At 35.3% G+C, this 23,821-nt stretch overlaps 1 protein-coding gene across 3 annotated transcripts in view; it reads left to right on the forward strand.

The window, feature by feature from the left end:
- Positions 1 to 23,709, forward strand: part of LOC137395265 (receptor-type tyrosine-protein phosphatase mu-like) — a 67,984-nt gene extending 44,275 nt beyond the window's left edge. The window contains exons 6-21 of one of the 3 annotated variants that reach the window (XM_068082132.1): positions 6,551 to 6,641; positions 9,993 to 10,115; positions 10,254 to 10,351; positions 11,170 to 11,286; positions 11,705 to 11,862; positions 13,252 to 13,387; positions 13,656 to 13,799; positions 14,318 to 14,417; positions 14,509 to 14,585; positions 15,797 to 15,928; positions 17,049 to 17,171; positions 19,956 to 20,003; positions 20,767 to 20,960; positions 21,663 to 21,798; positions 22,451 to 22,559; positions 22,906 to 23,017. In XM_068082132.1, coding sequence (XP_067938233.1) covers positions 6,551 to 6,641; positions 9,993 to 10,115; positions 10,254 to 10,351; positions 11,170 to 11,286; positions 11,705 to 11,862; positions 13,252 to 13,387; positions 13,656 to 13,799; positions 14,318 to 14,417; positions 14,509 to 14,585; positions 15,797 to 15,928; positions 17,049 to 17,171; positions 19,956 to 20,003; positions 20,767 to 20,960; positions 21,663 to 21,798; positions 22,451 to 22,531 — 1,758 coding nt within the window. In that variant the 3' untranslated portion in view covers positions 22,532 to 22,559; positions 22,906 to 23,017. Of the gene's footprint in view, positions 1 to 6,550; positions 6,642 to 9,992; positions 10,116 to 10,253; positions 10,352 to 11,169; positions 11,287 to 11,704; positions 11,863 to 13,251; positions 13,388 to 13,655; positions 13,800 to 14,317; positions 14,418 to 14,508; positions 14,586 to 15,796; positions 15,929 to 17,048; positions 17,172 to 19,955; positions 20,004 to 20,766; positions 20,961 to 21,662; positions 21,799 to 22,450; positions 22,560 to 22,905 lie in introns of all 3 variants that reach the window. The other 2 variants (XM_068082130.1, XM_068082131.1) reach the window with 2 other exon arrangements.
- Positions 23,710 to 23,821: the final 112 nt, after the last annotated feature.

The following is a 23,821-nucleotide window of genomic DNA, read 5'->3' on the forward strand; positions in this document are numbered from 1 at the left end:
AAGAGTATTTAGTTAGAGTGACTTGGGTAGGAGCTGGTAGAGTTACGAGTGTTTAGTTAGAGTGACCTGGGTAGGAGCTGGTAGAGTTAAGAGTATTTAGTTAGGGTGAATTGGGTAGGAGCTGGTAGAGTTAAGAGTATTTAGTTAGAGTAACTTGGGTAGGAGCTGGTAGAGTTAAGAGTATTTAGTTAGGGTGACTTGGGTAGGAGCTGGTAGAGTTAAGAGTATTTAGTTAGAGTGACTTGGGTAGGAGCTGGTAGAGTTAAGAGTATTTAGTTAGAGTGACTTGGGTAGGAGCTGGTAGAGTTAAGAGTATTTCAGATTTCCGACATGATCCCTAAATATAATCAGCATGACAGAATATAGAAATATATTACTGTGTAGTGAGACACATGATAGGTATTAATTGGTCTTACAAGCTTCCGTGCGCTACTTTTAGCGACATGCGGCCGACACCGTGATTACTTTGTTGGTAACCAGAAAATGAATTCCATGAAAGTTTTTTAGCCTACACAAAATTACAGCCTACAAAGAGTGAATTATTTACAACGATCTAAGGTCATGGTTCTAATGATGCATCTCAACATATGCACTTACCGACTGTTAACATACCCTAACTTATCCAATCATGACTAATCAGTGTACACTAATCAATACAAAATCTATGATTATTCTCCTAAAATTGTTAGGGTAAAATCATTAGAATTCAAATTGACTCTTATAGGAAATCCAAACACATCTAATGTGTTATATAGTCCTCAACTATGAAGACATAACTTGCAAGGCTTGGAGCAGGCTTGGCCAGAGGCAGGCCACTGGCCAAGGCTGGCCACTGGCCAGTGGCCAGTGGCCAGTGAATAGCGGCCTGTGGTTTTTGACAAGCAAGCTTTGATACAGCCTCTAATCAATCATGAGTCAAACCAATATCTATGTTTGTGCATTACCAACAATCTCTAGGGACTGGTGATGAGCTGATCTATTGTCTTACCCTTGACCCTTGACCCTTGACACTCTCAGTCTAGTTGTTGTTAAGTAGTTTCTCTCATGTATATATTCATAACTACTGGTTAGTAAATGGTTAGTAAATGGTTAGTAAATGGTTAGTAAATGACATCTACATAATCATTAGCAATAAATCTACACATCATTAGCAAATGACCTTCAATCAAGGCACAGTAGTGACGACTAAAGTAAGCAAAGCCTCAGTTCCTAAAATTTTAGCTCAGTCTTATTCACATCATAATATGGAGTATTTTGATGTCACATGTTAGCTATTAACATAGTATCATTCAGGCATGGGGATTGGATATTTATTATGTTTTACTAGCTTTTCTCTACAAATAAATAGGACTCGATATCACCTTTACTAGTATAAAATCATCTGACATGCTGGATAATGAACGTCTTATATGAACTCTTGCAATGCCTAAAAGTACTAGCAACTGTTCAAATTAATCATTGTGAATACTTTATGCTAATTCTCTAAAACTTATACTGTCTGGTCAAACAGAGTAAATAGCTGCCAGGTAACAGTTTTAGGGCCCCTGCTAGAGTGCATCATTCTTCTTGTCAGCAAACTCAGCAGACATTCTTACAGCGATGACTCTCTATGGTTAAGATATTGAGTTTTCTTATGTCTAAAGGCTAGTTCACATTATATCGCCGTAGACACGGTGTTGATCCCACAATACTTTGGTGATTGTTGATGATAACAATGTTATGTTCACACTATCACAAACCCATCCGCGTTTGCATCAGAAAATACTCCGTGACATTTATCTTTTTAAACTTTCGCGAAAAAAACCTCTTTTTTTTCGCATGTGGGAATCAAACACTAGTTCCTCAGCGACTATCATAAGTGGATATGAATACATCACGCTATCCATGACCGTGACTTATCATCGCCGAAATGGTTCAAATTTGAAAGGCGGTTGTCGATGCTCAGCGAAGCATAGGAAAGTCTGACAGCTGCAAACTTTCTTGACGTGTCCCCGATGCTTCGTCGATGACATCAATTCACGATTCACATAATCGCCGACCAATGCAGAAATGACAATGCCGAGATACGGCGATATAGTGTGAACCAGCCTTTAGATCTTGGTCTAATCATCTAGTCGTAACCTGATCAGGCGACCCATTCTTCCTGCCAAAAGGCGCAAACAATTTCTGCAGCATTTTTTGACTATCACAGTGGACCAACGTGGCTCGTCATGTTCATCGTATGATGATATGCACTTTTTCGAGTTAAGGTTAAAAAATTAAACTAATTTTTACGGTAGGTTTTGAGATATCAGTGCTCAAAGTGACAGCGTTACAATGATGATGAAATAAATGCGTAAGAACAATATACATGGTTTTATTGAATGCGTGGAGTATATTTGTGAAAATATTTCAACGAAGGAGTTTGCATGAAAGTGTAAACAGAAACAATCTTGTTCAGCTACGTCCCATTTGAGCCGTTTCGGAAAGGGTTTCCAATCTATGGCGTTTTCGAGATAGCTGCGCGTAATTGTTCTTTTTTGAGCTTTTAAGAGCTTGTAATCACCTTTTCACATATTTTGCACCTACAACACAGCAGAGTAAGACATGGTAAATCTTTTGATATTAAATAACTATAATGGGAATTTTGTTGCAAGTCAACCTTTCATCAATAATTGTTAATCACCGTTTGTTAATCATTATAAATTTGTTAATCAATAATTATCAATCAATATTTGGTAATTAGTTTAATCAAGTTCATGACGACTCACTCTATGTGTTGATGATCATCAAAGTAATAGTTGTAGCGGTCACGTCAATATTGAATACTTTAAAAATTATTTATTTTATCTTGCGACTTAATTTGTCTTATATTTTTCTAGCATTTAATTACTAGAAATAAGATCTTAAAATTACAAAAGTTGTCAACCGCATTTGTTTCTTTGTAAAACTACCGATATCTTTTAGCACGAGCAAGTTGGCATTTCAAAAGCAACCTTTTTCTTGAACAAAGGTTTTTGACGAAGTCGGACTTTGGTGTTGTATTATGACTGTAGTATTCTTACAATATGTAACAATCTTGGAGATATGTGTTCATCCACAGGTTTAAAATTTGCTGATCATTTATGTATTGACCTTCAGTTAATAAAATTTGTGTTATTGACAGTGAGTCGCTCATTATTGAAGATTTAGGTAACAAAATAGAGGCGTGTTTGTTTGATCTGTACAGTTATGTTTACTGGATTAACATATCAACTATGTGTACTTTCCATAATCATTTGTTTTGCTGCCTATCAAGCCTGGTATTTGCTGCCTATCAAGCCTGGTATTTGCCCTCTATTTTGCCTCAGCTCAGCTCCTGTCATACATTATCACTTTCATCGCTCACTCGTCATGTTCTTCAAGAGAAGACTATTTTATTGATTCAACATGATGACTACTTGAAATACTATCATGTTATTAATGACAATCGGCAGTGTTGCCAAGGAAAGCTTGAATCAAATTCTCAAGCTAAGAATATTTTAGTTGTGCACGATACCATGTATATTCAACTTCATATAATAGAATTGGAACTAATGCTAAACTAGTTCAGCTTGTTTCATTTTAAACTGAAGCTAGGGCTGAGCAGATTTGTTTAGATTTTGTTTCAAGCGATTATGCTAGCCTCGCTGGATGCTATTAGAGATTATGAAAACCTGTCCATTATGATTGAGAGGGTAGATGTTAATATATAGGAGGTCTAACCTTGCCTCACAAGCAACCAGAATACAATTAAGACTCCTTGCTGCTATAATAAAACGACCTTTGACACTGATAATACCTTGTCGAAGGTCAGCGCTGCCAATTGGTGATGTTTATTGAACACTTGTCACTCACTCCTCTTATCAACCCGATAACCAAACTACTGCAGCAGCTTCCATAATCAATTTTTCACAATAGCTTCTAAAATTGTTTGAGGCCAAAGAGATTTTTTGACCATGTACCAAACTATTGATAAGATATTCGTTAACTGTGTATGTTATCAAATGAAGAAGATAGACAGTTTGCCATTCACCAGAATAAAGTCAGACTTCAGCTGCTGAAGATAAGGCAGTTTCATCCAACATGACTGCAATATGCTTGGAATGTTGAAATTGAAAGTTTTCGAAGAAACAAGCAAAAATATTTTCATAAATGTTTCTAATTCAATATTCATAGTGTGATTAGTGTCATAATATTTATAGATTAACAATAAAAGACAACCAAACAATTGAAAAAGCTGATCGACTAACTCGCTTCTTATGTAAAAAAGCAGGCCAACTAACACGCCTCTCATGTAACACTCAAACACAGACAATAATTGGCTGCGTGTAATTAAATTAATACTGGCAATTGACTGGCAAGCGGTAAACTCCATAAGCCTACTTCGTCATTTCTTATTCTATTACACTCTTTCATGTGATGGCAAGCGATTGCTGTCTTTTATCCGACAGCTTTCTCTTTAGATCACACCAGTCTGTTTATACACATTAACAAGCAAATCAATGTCATTTATCACAGAAGACGGGTCAAAGCTCGACAGAGTTATTAGTGTCTGTAACTTTATTGGCGTTACTTGTTACACTCTCACTATCTCTCACTATCGCTAAGCAGATGGTAACACTGCTCCTTGGCTTTAAACACATCGCCGGTGTGAGGCGAGCTCAGGGCTCGCCTCACACCAACATATCCTTGGTCAAGCTAATTATATGACATGAACTACTAGTAACTTAAACCTCAGTGATATGAATGGTCTAACGCTATTTTTCTCAAATTGACCCAGCATTGTTCTTTCTGCTATTCTTATGCTTATCAAAAGTTCAGTCAGTTGATTGTAATTGCCAACAAGAATGAAATGTGGTCATCAATAAAACTGTTAAATAAACTGTTGCCCTTTTTCTTATCAGGAGATCACGTAATATATACTCAGTAGCTCATGCTGGCCATGTAGCAATGTTAACTATTATTTGTGTTGCATCACCACAACAGAAGTGTTCTTATGCTGATTTGTCCTAGTATTGTTCTAGTGACCATTCATGTATTGCTATAGTTGAAGTACTCTCAAAGAGTTAAGTGGTCATGTTTTCTTTGTATTGTTACATGACATCAGTAGATTAGTTCATAGTGCTAGAGCATAATACAAGTCTGGGAAATTTCTATTATTTCATTCTATCGTTGGATTAAACAAAGTAAATTATACTAAAGACATTTGCTAATGCTAAAGCTTATTTTGCATAATACTACATTTTTTTTATTTATAGCAGCCACTATTTAGAAACTGCAAGATATTTAAAAATATTTTAATAAATTTATCAATCGTAATTCTTTTTGTAAAGTTATCCACTCTTTACTCAACCAAAGAAAACTCTACAATTTTTTGGTGCACTCTCTTTTCGGGGTAATTCTCTCTCTTGTATATATAATGTTGTTTTAGTATTTGAGCAACTTGCTTTAAATAGACTAAAGGCTCGAGGTATATTTAGAAAATGTTTTAAAATGTTTGTATAACAACAGCTGACAGATGATGACCTCTATGTTTGTTTATAGTCACTAATTTAATCATCTGACTACCTAGTAGGCAAAAGTGACAAACCTATTTCAGTTCTTAACTTACTGTCAAACAGCTGCTCACCTATGATATATAAATACAACTGTCTTGTTTACTGCAGATCATTGCATATTGCACATTCAAACCTAACTGTTAACTAAAAATAGTCAACTTGAAGCAGTTTTTATTGCAACACACTAAAATAGCAAATACATCTGTGTATTTGTTTCAACATAAAATGACTGAAATGCAATGCTTCAAGTTTGTAAATTATTGGTTTGGTATGTTACTGCTCTTAAATATTTAACTACAAACATATAGTCTGACTTTCTGAACAAAAAATACTTATTATTGTTTTGTAGTGTGTAAAACATAACTAGACGTAAAGAGATCAAATCATGCTGCGAAGTATAGAGTCACAAATTTGTTAGAGCATGGTACCCGACATCTTTGGTAATAAACTTAACTATCTTTTTTGCTGCAGTAGAAAGATGACTTCGTAACCAGCATAGACTTAGAATGAATTTCCATAAAAAACGTTAAATTTAAAAAATACTATTTTCCATAAAAGACAATCTAGTAAATGAGGAGTCTATAGCCACTAGCCCTTACTCTCTATTGTCTATTGAGTTCTTGAAAACTGCTAAACTGATAGCTGTAGGCCTTTGCTTGGCATATTAATTCTGTGCTGACTCCAAATGCTGACAATGAGATGCATTGTGGTTAGCTTTGCTACAGGCTTGCCAAGGTAGATAACTCGAATACCGGCCATCTTTAAGCTTTTACAAGTTCCATATTTTTTATTCTTAATAATGACTAGTGACTCTGATCACAACTATTTTGGTAACTGGTTAAGATAATTGGTAACTTTTACAAAGAAATAAATACTCATAGTGTTAATCTTGGTTGACATCTTGGTAGATATCCTGGTAGATATCCTGGTAGATATCCTGCTAGATATCCTGATAGATTTCCTGGTAGATATCCTTTGTCATATCTTTACAGGCTCTGCATAAGAGGGATGAAGACTATCCCCAGGATATTGCTCGTCTTCCATGTAACTTCCTTAAGAACAACGCCAGGAATGTCTTACCATGTGAGTAGTCGGTGTACTGTGTGAACACTCTGACTTCAACATGTGGAGTTTACTCATTTTATATCTGCTACTTATGTAGAAACTGCTGTATGTTGGAGCAAGTATTCTTATACAAATTAATTGTATTTGGTTTAATTTGTTCTATATCTCAGGAACAACAATAATTTCTTTAGGTAATTACACATTGCATTAAAACAAGTGCATTATATAAAATTATATAGAAAATAAAAGTAAAGATTCAACTTATATGTAAGATTTATTAAAGTAGTAATTATTTATTGTAAGTTTACCTTAGATACACATGAAAGAAAGTGGAAGCTCAGCAACGCATAAGTTCAGTGATAAAGTGAGTGAGAAAAGTATGTGGTGTAATTTACTGTAACTTACTTTATTTTACGCTAAATGTAGTTTTAATTAATTTAGTTTACATATTTTGTGCTATTATTATTTGCTACCAATATTTTACTTACCCCAACATAATTGTAATGTTTTAAAAAATTTTGGATTTTGTTTGCTGAAAATCATGTATTACGTCAAGACAAATAGTAGCTCTAATTTGACGTCGTCAGCAAAAATGCCAAAAGATTTTGGCATTTGAACAACCCGTAAACAAGGAAAAGCAAGGTACAGTGCACACTCTCATAATGTAAACCTTTTATTATGCAAGGTACAGTAAACACTCCTATAAAGGTACAGTGGAAACTTCTATAACGTAAACCTTTTATTATGCAAGGTACAGTAAACACTCCTATAAAGGTACAGTGCACACTCTCATAATGTAAACCTTTTATTATGCGAGGTACAGTAAACACTCCTATAAAGGTACAGTGGAAACTTCTATAACGTAAACCTTTTATTATGCAAGGTACAGTAAACACTCCTATAAAGGTACAGTGGAAACTTCTATAACGTAAACCTTTTATTATGCAAGGTACAGTAAACACTCCTATAAAGGTACAGTGGACACTTCTATAACGTAAACCTTTTATTATGTAAAATCCAATTAATGTAAACAACTTATGTAAAGTTTTCGCTTCAGATTAAATAAAAAGTTCCAGTTCTAAAAATTTTCAAATTTGATTTGATCAATGAGAGTACCATAGCTAGCCTTGAAAATGGGGGGGCATCTCTATCTTATATACTATTACTCTGGCATATAGTGTTATCTGTATCTTATATACTAGTACCCTGACATATAGGATATCTCTATTATATATATTAGTACCCTGACATACATGTATAGTGTTATTTCTATCATCTATATTAGTACCCTGACATATATTGTTATCTCTATCATCTATACTAGTACCCTGACATATATTGTTATCTCTATCATATATACTAGTACCCTGACATATAGGATATCTCTATTACATCTATTAGTATCTTGACATACATGTATAGTGCTATCTCTATCATCTATACTAGTACCCTGACATATATTGTTATCTCTATCATATATACTAGTACCCTGACATATAGGATATCTCTATTACATATATTAGTATCTTGACATACATGTATAGTGTTATCTCTATCATCTATATTAGTACCCTGACATATATTGTTATCTCTATCATCTATACTAGTACACTGACATATATTGTTATCTCTATCATATGTACTAGTACCCTGACATATAGGATATTTCTATTACATATATTAGTATCTTGACATACATGTATAGTGCTATCTCTATCATCTATACTAGTACCCTGACATATATTGTTATCTCTATCTTATATACTAGTACCCTGACATATATTGTTATCTCTATCATATATATTAGTACCTTGACATATAGTGTTATCTCTATCTTATATACTAGTACCCTGATAGTCTAGTTCATCGTGATAGATTGTAAGGTGTGTCGATGAAGCACAGAGAATAATTAGATGTTCAGTGATTCAGAAATACCTAAAGGTGGTTGATTGGTGCCGGTATTAGAGTGTCGGTCTAGCAATCTGAATCTCATGAGTTGGAATCTTGTTAAAAGCGATGTTTTATCTTGACCTTTAACCCTGGCTTTGGAAAGGCGGACAGACACCGCTCTTATTATATTGAAGATATAATAAGAGTGGCGTACTTATATATAGTTGATTTACTTTATTTTATACATATACATCGGTCTCTTTGTAGCATATATATTGCTGTGTAGAACAAAGAGAAAAAAACTGATTTAAATTGACATTGACGGTGTGTACTCTCCTTAACTTAATATAAAATTATCGTAGACATGAACCATAAACCAATCGAAAGTGATAAAAAAACAGAAAAAGTTGTCGATAAAAATCAAAAATAACACAGTTACTGTACAGTCATTAAATAAAAAGTTAAGTTATTTTTTCGAAGGGCCAAAGGGAGATGAGTTTGAGATGATCTTGTGGTAATTTAGGCTATTTACATGTATTCCACTATTCGTATAACGTAAAATTTCTATTAAAAAAAAACATTCTTGAAATGAATTATTTATGTTGTAGGGCAGTCTACTGTAATTAGTTAACTATGAAATGTTATCACTTAATGCTCTACATTATGCCCTTGCTGAACATAAATAAAATCATATGTAACCATTAGCTTGGGGAATCTTCTATATATAAACCAGGTACTGCTACCTCACACCATCAAGGATTTTAGGAAAACTGTATTGTTACAATACATATTGTGAGTTTTCCACATTTTTACGCGATATCATCTTCAGCTTTGAACTAACTGCAATCATTGACCTGAATGAGTTGCTTGTTTATACAGACTCATATTGATTGCGAATCTGTAAGCCACACCTTGCATTCGCAACTGAGAACATTCCTACTTGACAAACGTTCATCTAAAATAATCCAGAGTATATGAAGAGCATTTATAGATACAGACTGTTACTACAATTGTGTAATCAAGATAATAGCTGTAATTAATAAAATACATTCCTTCAACAATCCATGATCTGATTGGAGAGTGCCACAAATAATTAGGGAAATTGATGGAGGATGTCAGCCATGATAGGCTTGACCTCGCTGTAGCCTGCATGTGTGCAGTTCTAGCTTCAAGAGAACTAACACCACTGCATCTTGCGCAAGTCTCGTGTCAAGAAAGATAACTCCACTGCAGTTTCCTTGAGAGTTATATCAGGAGAGGAAACTTTACTATACTCTGTAAAAGTGTAAAATCAAAAAAGAAAACTTACCTTTACCCTTGATTTAAAGCAGCAGCAGAAGTAATAACTTCACTGTATGCTGCATGAGTATAATATCAAGAGAGATAACTCCTGTGATCTCTCGGTTGTCATAAGATTGTTTTCCATGAATAGAAAATTCTTCCTAACCGCCCCATTTGAATTTTTTTTATCTATTTCAGATGATCACAGCCGTGTGTGCCTGGAGGCTCCTCCAGCATTGGTCGAGACGGATTATATAAATGCTAGTTTTATTTATAAAAAACAGAAAGATAAAAAAGTAAAAGCTTACATTGCTGCTCAAGGTAAGTACTATTTATTTCATTCCATGACTTTCGCCGGTCAGATTTTACCTACTTGTTTTATTTCGGCTGCATCTTGAATGCATTTCAAAGCATTTTTTCAAAGTTTTTAGAAAGTGCTATTTTTATCTATTGTGCTAGGACCCCTATCCAACACTGTCACAGACTTCTGGAGAATGGTGTGGCAGGAGGGCATAACTACGATAGTTATGCTGACCAATGTCTTCAGCTATTCTAAGGTATCGCTTTTGAACTGATCAACTGAGATTTTCTTTAGACTAGAAATTTATTTAGAAAAAAGAGCAATAGTTAGCCAATAAAATTGAAGAAATGGTGTGACATAAAGCATTTAAATTGATGTACAATAAACATTTAGAATAGACAGAGTAAGAAAATGCAAAGATTTGGAAAGGTTGTTTGTTGAATTAAAATATGCTGAAATATGATATAAGATTTGCAATTAGTCAGAATGCTCTTTTTTGTAATGACAATAAAACGTTAGTGACTTAAGTTCATAAGTTTCATAAGTGTGTTCATTTGTAGTGACACGTATGTTCGTTTGTAGTGACACGTATGTTCTTTTGTAGTGACTCGTATGTTCATTTGTAGTGACGCATATGTTCATTTGTAGTGACTCGTATGTTCATTTGTAGTGACACGTATGTTCATTTGTAGTGACACGTATGCTCATTTGTAGTGACACGTATGTTCATTTGTAGTGACTCGTATGTTCATTTGTAGTGACACGTATGTTCATTTGTAGTGACACGTATGTTCATTTGTAGTGACACATACTGCAAATACTCATTTAATTTTGTAGTTTTACTAACTTCATATCCTTGTGTTAGCGACACTCTTCTGCTATTATAAGTAGGGTTTTACGATTTGATAAGCCGACCCACTCAACTCTAACTGCCTGCCTTTGTACACTGTATATTCCAGTATGTTTGATTAGATGATTTGCACCTTATTCATTCAACAGCGTAGCATGTGGTGCATCTGCTGTTGCTGCAAGTGGCAAATAGACTAAGTTGTCGGCTCTTGTGTTTGTTAACAGCAAGAATGTGAGAAGTACTGGCATAACACATACAGCATGTACGGCGATATCCATGTAAGACACGAAAGTGTTGCTACGACGTGTCACTATACCATCAGACAGTTCAGCATATCCAAGGTGAATTCTTCTTCCTGTTCAGTCTTAACAGTCTACTTCCTGTTCAACAGCTGCTCGTTCCTCATTCATTTGTGCTAGTACACTTTTTTGACTTTCCATTCGTTGCAGGCTTATAAATTTTGTCAACTCGACGCTAACAATTAATGATCTTTAGATTTTTGTTGTTTAGTGGTTATTTACCAAACTTTGTACTAAACTTAGCCTTCATCTTGATTCCTCATGATATAAAAAGTTGAGTAGACAGCTGCTGCGGCAGCCTTCTCATTCATCAACTGACTGACATGCATGCGGAACAAAGCTGACTTTTCAAGGTTTCAACAAGTTCATCCATCAGCTCGGGTGATGTGGTTCGTTCTTATTATGCACACAGTGCGTTAAGTACAAATAGCCTGAGATTCTACTCTGGGTCATTGTTTAGGTTGGACAACAGAAGTCTCGATATGTATCACATTTTCAATTTCACACGTGGACTGAGCAGGAAATACCTGACTGCCCTGCAGTGCTAGAGTTTAGACGAAAGGTTAAAGCGTGGTACAACTCCTGCTCAACACCATCTCCTATTTTAGTGCATTGTGGGTAAGTAAACCGGAGCCTTGCAAGTGAGACTTGAAAAAGTAGGTCAACACTTTTCACCCATCTTGAACCTTTTTGGTCATTACATTAGGCATATTTGTTTAAAAATTTGAATGAAAAACGTTTTAACAAATTTTGGGTGTTTATTGATTTTAACTGCAAATTTACGCCTACTAGTTATATGATAGACAAACTCTTTGCTGTCCAATCTGCATAGCTTTTTTATTAGGGCATTGTGTAATAACCATACTTACTATAAACTATAGAATACTATAAAAATATTAGCGGATGACAATTATCATTAAAATGCCAAAGCCATAGACTGTTAGGGTGTGCATTAACCATGAGCAACTTTATGTGGAAATAAATACCGAAGACTGCGTACTTGATGAGTTTCAATTGGCAAGTAAAAGTACCTGCCTGGGCAGACTGTATCCTGTGCATTCAGGCTGTACAATGACCTTCAAAATATTTCACAGGCATTCCAAATTTTTTAACTAGAAAGTGCCATACATATTAGTGGCAGCTGATTATGCATGCAGTTGCTAAGAGCGATGATGCTTTCAGCTAAGGATTAGAAAGCCCTGGAGAGGTGAGCTGACAGAACGCATTAGCTCCTACATGAAGAAGAACAAAATTATCCAGCAATTATTCATTCTATCTAGAATTCTCTAAGGCTTTTTAATCAGGCGATAAAAAGAGGTGAACTCAAATGCCATGCGTATAGGCTATAGCTGTCATGTGACCTATATAGATGTCATGTGACCTATATAGATGTCATGTGACCAAGTTTATTATGACTCGGTATGAACTCGAGTCATTTGATTGACAAGGATTAGATTCTGTGTGAACTAGCAGAAGTCCTGCGAACAGTAACTTAGTTTGTATGTTGTGAGGATAACCTGACAATATACACTGTTATAACAAGTCTTTTACATGTAACATGGAAGGCAATCGTAAAAAGGTATTAAAAGCTATGAACTTTATAAAATCTAGTAAATAGTGGGAGTTGCCTCCCTTAAACCATGCAGGTTATATATTTGAGTAACAGCTGTGCAGATTTGCAAATATCTTGCAAGTATTTAATTCAATCACTTACATGATTATCAAAGACATGTTCATCTCTAATAATACTAGATTATGTTTATGCAAGCATTCGCCATTTTAAATTTCAGTACATCAAAACTATTTACATGTAAGATTGTATAAACCTTTGCTTTTGACACACAGGAGTGACTCTTAGCTATCTGTAAATTATTTGCAAATGAATTTTTATGCATATTCATTTAGGTAGCAAATATATCCAGTGGCCTCACTGTTATTGTGGTTACTATACTTATTAATGTTTCAGTTCATGCATAATGTCATCCCCGTTCGTTCTATGTGATTTAGAGATGGGGCCGGTCGGACTGGGGCATACATTACTCTTGATATTGTGCTAGACAACATGAGAAATAAAAAGACTATTAGCATTCTCTCCACAATTTGTGACATTCGCAAATTCAGACCTTCTTTGGTCGACCATCTGGTAAGTGGAGTTAACTTCTCTTTTTCCATGTGTTGATAACTCTTGTGTAATACATGTCAGATTAAACATTTGCCAAAACTTGGATGTAGTTATACAAAGTTGTATTGTGATTGATGCATATCATTTTAAGTTGCAACGTGTTTAGCTTGCTACTTACACTGGTCTGGCTAAGCTGTCTGTCTGACCCAGTTAGGTTCTATATGACCTAGTTATATTGTACATTACCTAATCAAGTGCTACCTGACATGCATTTTGTACGCCTATATAGAATCAGCTCAAGTTGATCTACCAGTGTGTAGCAAATATATTAACCTGTGGGAGTACAGTTATAAAAGCGGGAGAGCTCACGTCTCTTGTGCAGCAGATGGCAAAGAGCTCAGCAAAGATCTCAGGCTTTGAAAGGGAATATAAGGTCAGTGTTTTGAGGATCTGCTAAGTTAGATGCATCAAGAGACATCAATATTTACTACAATAAGAGACGCGTTTATCTTTTCACACATCTCTCCACAGCCACGCTTGGTGTGGGTAAGAAAAAAGATTGCTTTCTCCAGGAATAGAACTCCCAAGTCCTCGGTGTGATTTAGTACGAACTGTAGCATTTCTTGGAATTGAACGCTTGGTAAACTAGCAATGTACCACTTGAGCCCATCGACCAAATCAAAGGGAACAATTGTGCAGCTTATTATTACACCTGATGACCTCTAACGGTGCACTGGACCGCACTGAGTACCAGGAGTCATAAATACGCATCGATAGACATCGATAGACATCGATAGACATCGATAGACCATGTGCTAGCAGCTTCTACATAGCAGCATTCATAAGTAGGTCTAATCCTTGAATGTCAACTTGGCTGTTAGTAATACCTTCTATGCACTTTTGACAAGTTATATATAAAAAGAAATATGTTCATCTATCTGATTCACATAGGTATTGAAAGAAATAACTCCACGGTTGACAATCGGAGACTGTGCCGGCGGGCATCGAGTAGAGAATAGAAGAAAAAGTCGGGATATAATGATACAGCCTCGTAAGTAGTATTATAAACTGTAGCTATAACCTCTGCATCAACTATTTCTTATTTTCCAACATGAATTTGTTTGCCTTTTTTGTTGTTGCAGCCGAGAGAGCCAGGCCCTACCTAATGACCTTTGACAGCAGCGATAGCTCAGATTTTATTAATGCCGTCTATGTGAATGTAAGTTATTATCAAAGAAGTATTTGATGAACATCTAACAGTATGCTGTTCTACTTGTAGCCACATTCTATATATATCGGTGCTTCCTACATGTGGTGGTAGGTAAATGAGGTAGATGTGAGATATCAGAGCATCTATTGCATACCTTCTTCACACTTGATGAGAATAGCGGTAATTTTGCCTTGATTCTGTTTTCAATAGTACACAATAACCTAGTATGGGGAGAGTCTATTAGCAATAGATCACAATAACTATTGGCAGTAGATAAGCCTGTATACAGTGATGCATCGATAAAGACCCGAGCTTGAGCTCTTTGAAATATTATATTCTGTTTTTAAGCTATGATAACTGCACTGCCTTATAACAAATGTATTTAGTAAATGCTAAAACTGTTTTATTAGGCAACTGATAAAGCAATTGTAGTGTCCATCATATATCACTAAAATCAGCATGTAGAGGATAAACTCAAATAGCTTGTTGCACCATAGATATTTCTTCTACATTTTGTTCATGGTATGCACAGAGACTGTGGAAGTAGCCCAAAAGTGTTTTTACTTTATTTAGTAAATGCAAATAAAAAAATGTAGCATAAAATATTTGTTGTAGCTTATTAACTGTGCCTTTTTGTGTCTGTGAAATTTTCCTGTGTTCACTTACACAATTTGATTGGAGCCGACAGAGTTACTGACCCACTTTTGTGCCAGTCTATACTCTGAAACAAAGTATTAAAATCAGAAGTGGCTGTGATAATTACTATATTGTTTTTGTTTTCCTAACTCTTGTTTATAACTGCTATCTACAGTACAGTTCAGCATAGCTGATGTATCGCATGGATGCTTAGTAGCTCCTAAAATACTAGCTCATATGACATGCGCCATTGACTACATGCAGGCAGGTGCTCTGAAGCACCGCCTTCTGTTTGCTGTGTAGCAAGTAGCTGGTCAGTTTAATCCTTTGAGAACCAGAAACCCTACTAATTCTCCGGTTATTTGCACCCACATGTCTCTGTAGAGGTTTGTTAGTATATAGATAATGTATGAGAAAGATTGCATGTTTCTACATGTGTTAAAAACCTTTCAATGTCAGCAGATCTCAATAAAAGCAGCAGTACATGTTAACCCCTATCAATATTTATATATCATTAATTGTTAATGTATTCCTCGTGTCTGCATATCTGTAGATGTCATAAAGTGAGTATCTCTATTTGCTAGGGTTACAGGATAGCCAATGAGTTTGTGGTCACACAGTGGCCTCTGAAGAACACATGCAAAGATTTTTGGAGGCTGATATTTGATGCGCACATAACTTCAGTCATTGTCCTTCACGATTCATGTACTTCCAGGGTACGTGCTGATTGCATTCTTACGATCTTGCCTACTGGCATATATCTTATGCACTTGACTGTTTGAGATTATACATGTAGCTACCAACAGCAAGTAACATTTAGTTTCTGCTGGCCTATCCGTTGTGCTCACTCTCCGTAACCTGGATGAATTACTGCGTAGGGGGGGGCCTATACTTTGGGTGTTGACTTTTTAAAAAAATATACATGGGTGACAATTCAAATGAGAATAATATCTTCCTTAACATTAATTGAGCTTAAACCAGAGGCTATCAGATGTCACAAAGATGTCAGATGTCAGATGTCACAAAGCTTGTCAAATTTATTATCTGATAGTCCTTTAGAGTTTAGCCTATATCTCTTTATTTGTAATTCTCTCTGAGCAACTCTTCTGGGTCTGTAATAATGAACTCGCTATAGACTTTATGTAGTTGCTGAATACATAAAAATGAAAGAACCAATTTATTTCCATTGTATTATTTCAGCAGACTGTCAGTTAAGAAAAATGGCTTGCACCTTGGTAAATTTAGGTAAACTATGGCAACGCTATTTTAAAAATTCTAAATTTAGAATTGTCAATTGAATTGCTGAATTCGAATTTTTATTTTTGGCTTCAAGCATACTAAATTATGACTCGGGCAGCACTTAACTTCCACATTTATTTGCTGCTCTTGTTGTTAGATATTCCAAGGGATTCTTCTAGCGACAGATTTTTTGTATATGTTTCCCTCATGCTTCCATTAAATTCTTAATTACAGAACTGACATGGTTTGAACCTTAAAACAAAGTCTACAACATGGAAATATAATAACTTACGACAAAAATAGGAGTTGTTTGCTCATATTTGCCAGAGAAAAAAATCTATAAAAAGATAAATAAAAAAAATTTTGAATATTATAAACATTGACCGCAAAAGTATTACTTAAATAATAAGCTCAAAGGAGTTGCGATGTTAAGTGATGTAAGATTTGAAATATCTATTTAATCTCTATTTGTCTGAGAGCACCTACTTGAGCTTAACTTTTGCTCAAATTTAATAATGTCTGTAGAAACACCAAGTTTCGCCCTTTTGCTAAAGTTTTATTGTTTTTATAATTTCATTTATTTGTGTTAATATTTAGAACTTTCCCGAGTTTTGGCCAAAGAAGGAAGGTGTGAAAGAGAGGTTTGGTCCCGTCTGCTCAACTCTCACCAAGAGTGAGAGCACTCCTAGCCTCATCATCAAAACTTTCGACATCAAAAAGGTGAGACAGGCAGCGCTTGCTGTGCATTTGCTTTCTGTTTTGATAATCTGTTGGCAGTTCAAATATTAGTTATCTTTCACCAAAAAACGTTGAGTAATTTTAGAAGCTTTTGTAACTCTCTCATTTTTTTAAAGTGTGTTCAGCTCTATTGGTTGACTTTAACGATATGCCCTTATGTTGAAGTATGTAAAACTGTGCTAAATTAACTACAGCTTGATGTCTTCAGTTACTGCCCCCAACCATCACTGAATAGCTCTATTACCAACAACTCTATTACCGCATAGCTAGCGCAGTTTATTGTAAAAGTTGAAAATGGTTTTGCTTATTCATTTGTTTAGTGATTGCTGGTGTGGACTGGTGTGCACAAAGCTAGATATGGAAGCATCTCATCCATTTCACTCACTTTTTAAATATACTTGGCTAAAGAGATACACGGAGAGTAGCAAGCTGGTAGCTAAATTTATTTATTTATTAGTAATTTGTAAGCAAAGTACACGGAGAATGGTGAATGTTTACACAGTCGAGTGAGACGAGTTTTTTATAATATCATTATTATAGTATATAACAAAAAATAAATTTTTGTAGTCAAATGGAAAGATGCTTCGATATCATGCTTTTGTTTTGTTGCATATATTGCTTTCTCTCCATGCCTTCAACTACCTTGCCATGTGTTCAGGTTTATTATAACGACATAGTGCAGTCGGAGGGATGCTCAAGATACGAGCGAGAGGTAGTAGACAACTCCTATTCTTGTTTGCTTTATTTCTCTACAATTGTATTAATGAAGCTCTCTCAGAGCCTTCCCTGTCCTCACAACCGGTAGTTTTCTCTGCACTCCGTTCTAACTATTAACTATAACCAGCATCAACCATATCATCGTTCCAACTGTGTCTGATATTCTTACGACAACCAAGAATCACTTCTATTCTCATACTTCTATGCTAACTGTCTGATTACGGTTCTACATACGCAAGGTTTTACTTGTACCATTTACCTCTTCTCTACCTGAATATAATGTTGATCCAAGATTGTGGGCGTGATCTTTGGCAAATCATAAATGAATAATATTTTATGACTTTGCTATTCTCCAAGACACAATAAACCCAGTGAATAATTTTGAACTCTAGCCTGGCTCTGATTAAGCTTCAAATTAAATGTTATTCATTATTAGTTGCTGTATTAAGTTGTCATTTCTGAGCTGTCTCGCTTTGACGGCTGCTGATTCTGCTCCTGTGATCTTTATTCTTTCCGCTTTTTGCGTCCAACCGCTCATGATTACTATTTTACAACTATAGGTTTGTTGACTTTGTTCAGCTTAATATTTCTTGATGGAGGCGGATGAACGTTACATCTCAGCTGCTTGTGTCATTCTACAAACAGCCAACTTCAGATTTATTTTCTAACAGAAGTTAGAAAATAACTGAAGTTAATAAAAGAAAATAACTGATTTTGGTTTACCTTGCCATCATGAGCATACAACTCTTTAAAATTTATTCTAACTAAATTAGGGAGTGTAAATAAAATGAGCCCTTTGTCTTCCAATTAATTAAACTTGTTTGCTAGCTTTAGTAGATTAAGTATTTTATGTTCGGCAGAAAAAGAACTCGGGTCCATGAAAATGCCCACAATAACATCACTTTGGAAAACTGGTAGCTCTGATTTAGTATGAGACTTTCCAAACACCAGCTGCATTTTGCATATTATAATTGGTTTGTCAATTTCTATAAAGATTATTGTTCTTCAATTCTCAACCTATGGGTTTGCTATACTTTATATTTGCATGCTTCCCAAAGTGTGACGGTAACTTACTGTGAAGTCTAATAATTCCATTAACAAGTAATCAATATGAACCAAATTATGATTCTTTTCAAGAAATAGCAGCCTATTAACAATCTTTCTGAAAGTGCCAAATTCACAAATGGTTTAGGCTGAAGAGGAGACAATTCCACTAGGCTGAAGAGAAGACAATTCCACTACTCAAAATTGTTTAGCTTTTACAGCTTCTACTCTAATTTTAAAACTGGAAATTCTTTCAACAAATTTATTTAACAACATTAAATGTTAATATTTAACAATTTAAATTTAACAGCATAATTCTTTTTATAAAAATTAGCAATAAATATAACAACTACTTTTAAAGAAATTTCATGATTTGTTCAAAATTCTCTTTAAGCAACGCTTATAAGTTTTTACTAATGAACATGCTATGAAATTGATGTGGTTGTTGAATACATAAAAATGGAAAAACTAATTTTTATTTATTGTATTATTTCAACAAGATGTCAGTTAAAAAAATGGCTTGTACCTTAGTAAATTTAAGAAAACTATGGCAACACAATTTTAAAAATTGTCTGTTTATTTATTTTTATCTAAGTGCTTTAAAAATTTTAAACAAAATTTAAAACTTGCATCATATCTTTGTAGACCTGTGTCACTCGAAGGAAAGATTAAATGAAGGTCTACTGTTTCCTTTTTGCACTAGTTTATTTGTGAGTTTGGCATCTACAAATATCATGCATTTGAAATTCAAGTGACAGCTGATCACAGCTCAACACATTTCTGTGCAGGCTGAATATTGATTACTCCTAATAATTTTTTCACCAACTTTGTGTGTCACTCATAACTGTGCACATTCATAGTAGATGTATAATTAATTTAAACAGGAATCGTCTGTTCATAAGTACTTGATAAGAGCAAACGACTTTTGTTTACTCTCTCTTTTCCATGCCCGTAATATAGGTTATATACCAGCAAGTGTTGTGTATTGTGTTATTTGTTTTCTAGAAAATTCTGTACGAGAACATAAATCGACATATCCATGAAATGGGACAGGTGAATGCTTAGCCCTAACGAGCAGTTAGCTACCACTTCTACTCTCTAACACTAACCAGATATAACATCCATCTTAAGGCTGTACTGAGTGGAATTGTTTTCTGTTACACTTGCATTAAAAATCTCGAGCACGACATCATTTTTTATAAATTATAAAAACATATTTTGATAGTTTTTTATCTACAGTTGCAATATCCACTCAGTTTACAGTATTTGAATTTTTCTGAGAGCAGCCACAAACTAAATGAGTTTTCAAGTTAATGCTGGTGACCTTAATCATAGCATATAAGCACTTTCATGATTTGCCCCATGAATATGTCAGCAGTAACATCTTGGTTGAGGCATTGAAATCATAACTTTCCTATATCTGGATTCATTTTGTCATGGCGGAGTATGATTGGACTTTGCCAACCAATGATTGGCCTCCTTACCCGCTTACTCCTTACTCTTCACCAGAGCAGCGCGGCTTCTTTGAAAGCAAGTGACTAGCCTTTCCAATGCATGAACTTAGAGGTTACTATTGCAGACAGATCGAGTCACACAGCTTTGAATGTTCTTGCTGGCTCATAGGCAATCTTACCAAAGGTCATTGCTGCATGGTGCTACATCCAGCTGCTGAATGTCATCAGTGAATTATGTAACTAGGTCTTTTCCCTTTCGAATATTACCTTATAATAAAACTTAGGTACTGTCTAGAGTTCTTGACAATAATCTTGCCACTTGAATTTCTATCTATAACAAATTTCCGCTATCGATTTTATAGGCTTTGGTGAATCCAGCAGACATCTCATCATTTGGAGCTGAGACGAGACCAGTTCAGATTATTTTCCTTAAAAATTGGCCAGACTCGCAGAAGATTCCTTTGCAAAATTACGCAATACTAGATTTACTCGAGGTTTCCACGCAATGGAAGGATTTACAGAGCGCAAACAACACTCCAACACTCGTTGTAAGCAAGTGAGTCGAGCGTTTCCTATCTGAATTATAATTCATTTTTGAGATAAACTAGTGGAAGTTATCTTCTCGAGATGAAGGCCTTTTCTTTGCACACAAGTTCTTAAAGAATGAGACACAGCTGTCCCGTCAGAAAAAACATAGCGTGACTTTGATGAAAGTCTACAATTACTAATGAAAATTGCACATTGAGCTGGAATTTTTGTAGCTACATAGAACGATACTATAGTTATTCTTTGGCTTGTACAGTTAAATTATAAATGCAACCAATTTCTTAGCTTCAACAAAATTTTACTTCGACCATTCGCCAATAGCATTTATATTATTTACACATTTGACAGCCTATCAAATAATAAATGACAACTTGACTTGTCACGAGTTTTCCATTTTTAATTAAATCCAGTTGACACATTTTGTGTTGCGGATGAGATTTGTTTGTTTTGTCTAAAGTGAAACAAACCTCGTTAGCATCACATAAAATATTCAAAGATTTTGGTAAAAAGTTCATATAGGATTTGTACACTAGATCATTATCGCGAAGTACACATATAGGGTGCTTATAACTAATTTTCTTGAAAAATTCATAATTTGACCAACAAACTGCCAATTAACTAGCCCAGTTGCCTTGAGGCAGCTGTATTAGGTCCATAGCTATTACAACAGTTACCATCTTGAAGACATACAGTAAAATTATCCTCATTGAAGGAATGGAGTCAGCAGAGTTGGAGTTTTCTGTGCTGCCTCTATCTGTCTTAACAAACTACATAATGAAGGGGAGGTGGATGTGTTCAACGCTGCCAGAACTGTCATGCAAAACAGACCACAGCTTATTGAGAACTTGGTAGGTAACCAGAATGTTGTTGCGAAGCTAATAAGTGGGTACCACAGGCTATCGCCACACGCATCAATCTTTATAGCTATTAAAGATAAATTTGCACAAAACCTAAGTAGATTTTACAAGGAAGTATCAATATTTTCCTATCATTTGTGATTGTTTTTGATGTTTGAAGTGATCTGATTGCCAGGATGTTTCAAGATTAAAATCGACAAAATTTGATCGCGGTTAAAACACTCACTTTAAGCGAAAGTACGATTATGACATCTATAGTTGCAAAGACACCGACAGAATAGATAAGCGTAACACTACGACTTGAACGCAACAGTCGATATCAACGATAGCAACTAGTGATGTCATTTCGCACATTTTCTTTTCTGAGGGGTCTTACCACGCATTTTTGTCGATTTTAATCTTGAAACATTCTAGTGGTCCGATCATCTCAAACATTAAAAACACTGACAGATAATAAGTTGATACCGATAATTTCTGATAAAAGCTACTAAAATTTTGCACAAGTTTATCTTTAAATATTACGGTGTCTCATAATCGTAGTTCTTTTATTATTGTAATGGTGCCATTTTAGTTTTTCCATAAATGTTTTTAATCATAAAATATGAATTCTGCATATATTCTTTAAAACATGACGTTCTTTCAGGTTGAGTTTCTTTTGGTTTACCACTGCGTTGACATCGACTACAAAAGGATATCGTCTCTATCCAACATACATATTCGATGATAGAAGCACTCAGGTGGCTGATGAAGATGTTAGTGTCAGAGTGCAGTGCCAACATTTTTTTGCTTGTTGCATGCTTGCTTGCTGCCTGTAGTTTTGGGCCCCATTCAAGGACTGTGCAAGGCCATGCACCGAGTAGCAAAGTTAACTACGGTAGCTCACATCATCAAACTTAAATTTGAATATTTTAATTAACCGATGAATGACAGGAAATGGTGTAATAATTTTTATCATTTAGAAGAGTTTTACACAACCTTGAGAACAGTATTACACCCTTTGTCTAATGATTTTACAAAATTTAAAATTTGGTTGAACCAAAAGAATAGATAAGATTTTTGGAACGCTCAAGTTCTCACACCAAATACAATATATTGTAGGCTGAGTACACACGCTTGTACACATACATGAGAGATGTGATATGCAGATTTTCTCCAAATGTCCATGACCAAGCAATGATCCCTCCTCTTGAGATTGACACCTACAATTACACACCGGTTTCCAGAGCACAATCAACCGACAGATCATGCCACACCGAAAGCACCAGAATGCTGAGTAACCGCAGTAGTAGCCTAGTTAACGATTCTGTCAGCAGCCAACCATCGGTGAGTAGGACAAGCAGAGATACGAGCCAAATCAGTGCATTACCAAGTGCACGTACAAGTACACTGCAGAGTGAGATCAGCATATCAAGTAGGACCCCATCAGGCATCCTCAACGGGCAAGTATGCAGTCAAGTAACTAGTGAGCCAATCAATAAAAAGTTTACTGACGGGAAAGGATTCCTCCACTATGCCCAACCAGTTGAGCTTGACATGGAGGACGCAGACTCCCAGAGGTATCAGGAAGATAACTTGTCAACCGCGAGTTCATTCAAGATGGATTCCGATGTATTAAGTTTGGATAACGCAGAGTTTGGAGCGCAGCTGTTCAACAGCCAATACATGACACATATACCAACTAACTAGGCCCAACTATGATTAGTTTGTCTTGCATCTGATATGTATGTAGTCTCTAAAACCAGATCTTGAAAACCGTCTCATCTACTATACACTTACAACAAAGTTTATTTTTACTTATTCGGAGGGCTATTAGAGTGCAAGTATTTGCTATTACCCTAAAACAAAATTAGACAAACGTCTACACCAAAAACTGAATGCTAGACTTTTGTTCTAGTCTGCATATTTTTGTCAAGAGCTACACTATTATATGGTTGGTGTGAGCGAAATCTTATCCCGATCGTTGAACAGAGCCTTCATATATACCCTTTATCATGTACATAGATTACACCTTGAC

The sequence above is a fragment of the Watersipora subatra genome, chromosome 4 (genome assembly GCF_963576615.1).
Source record: "Watersipora subatra chromosome 4, tzWatSuba1.1, whole genome shotgun sequence".
In the NCBI taxonomy this organism is placed as follows: Eukaryota; Metazoa; Bryozoa; class Gymnolaemata; order Cheilostomatida; family Watersiporidae; genus Watersipora; species Watersipora subatra.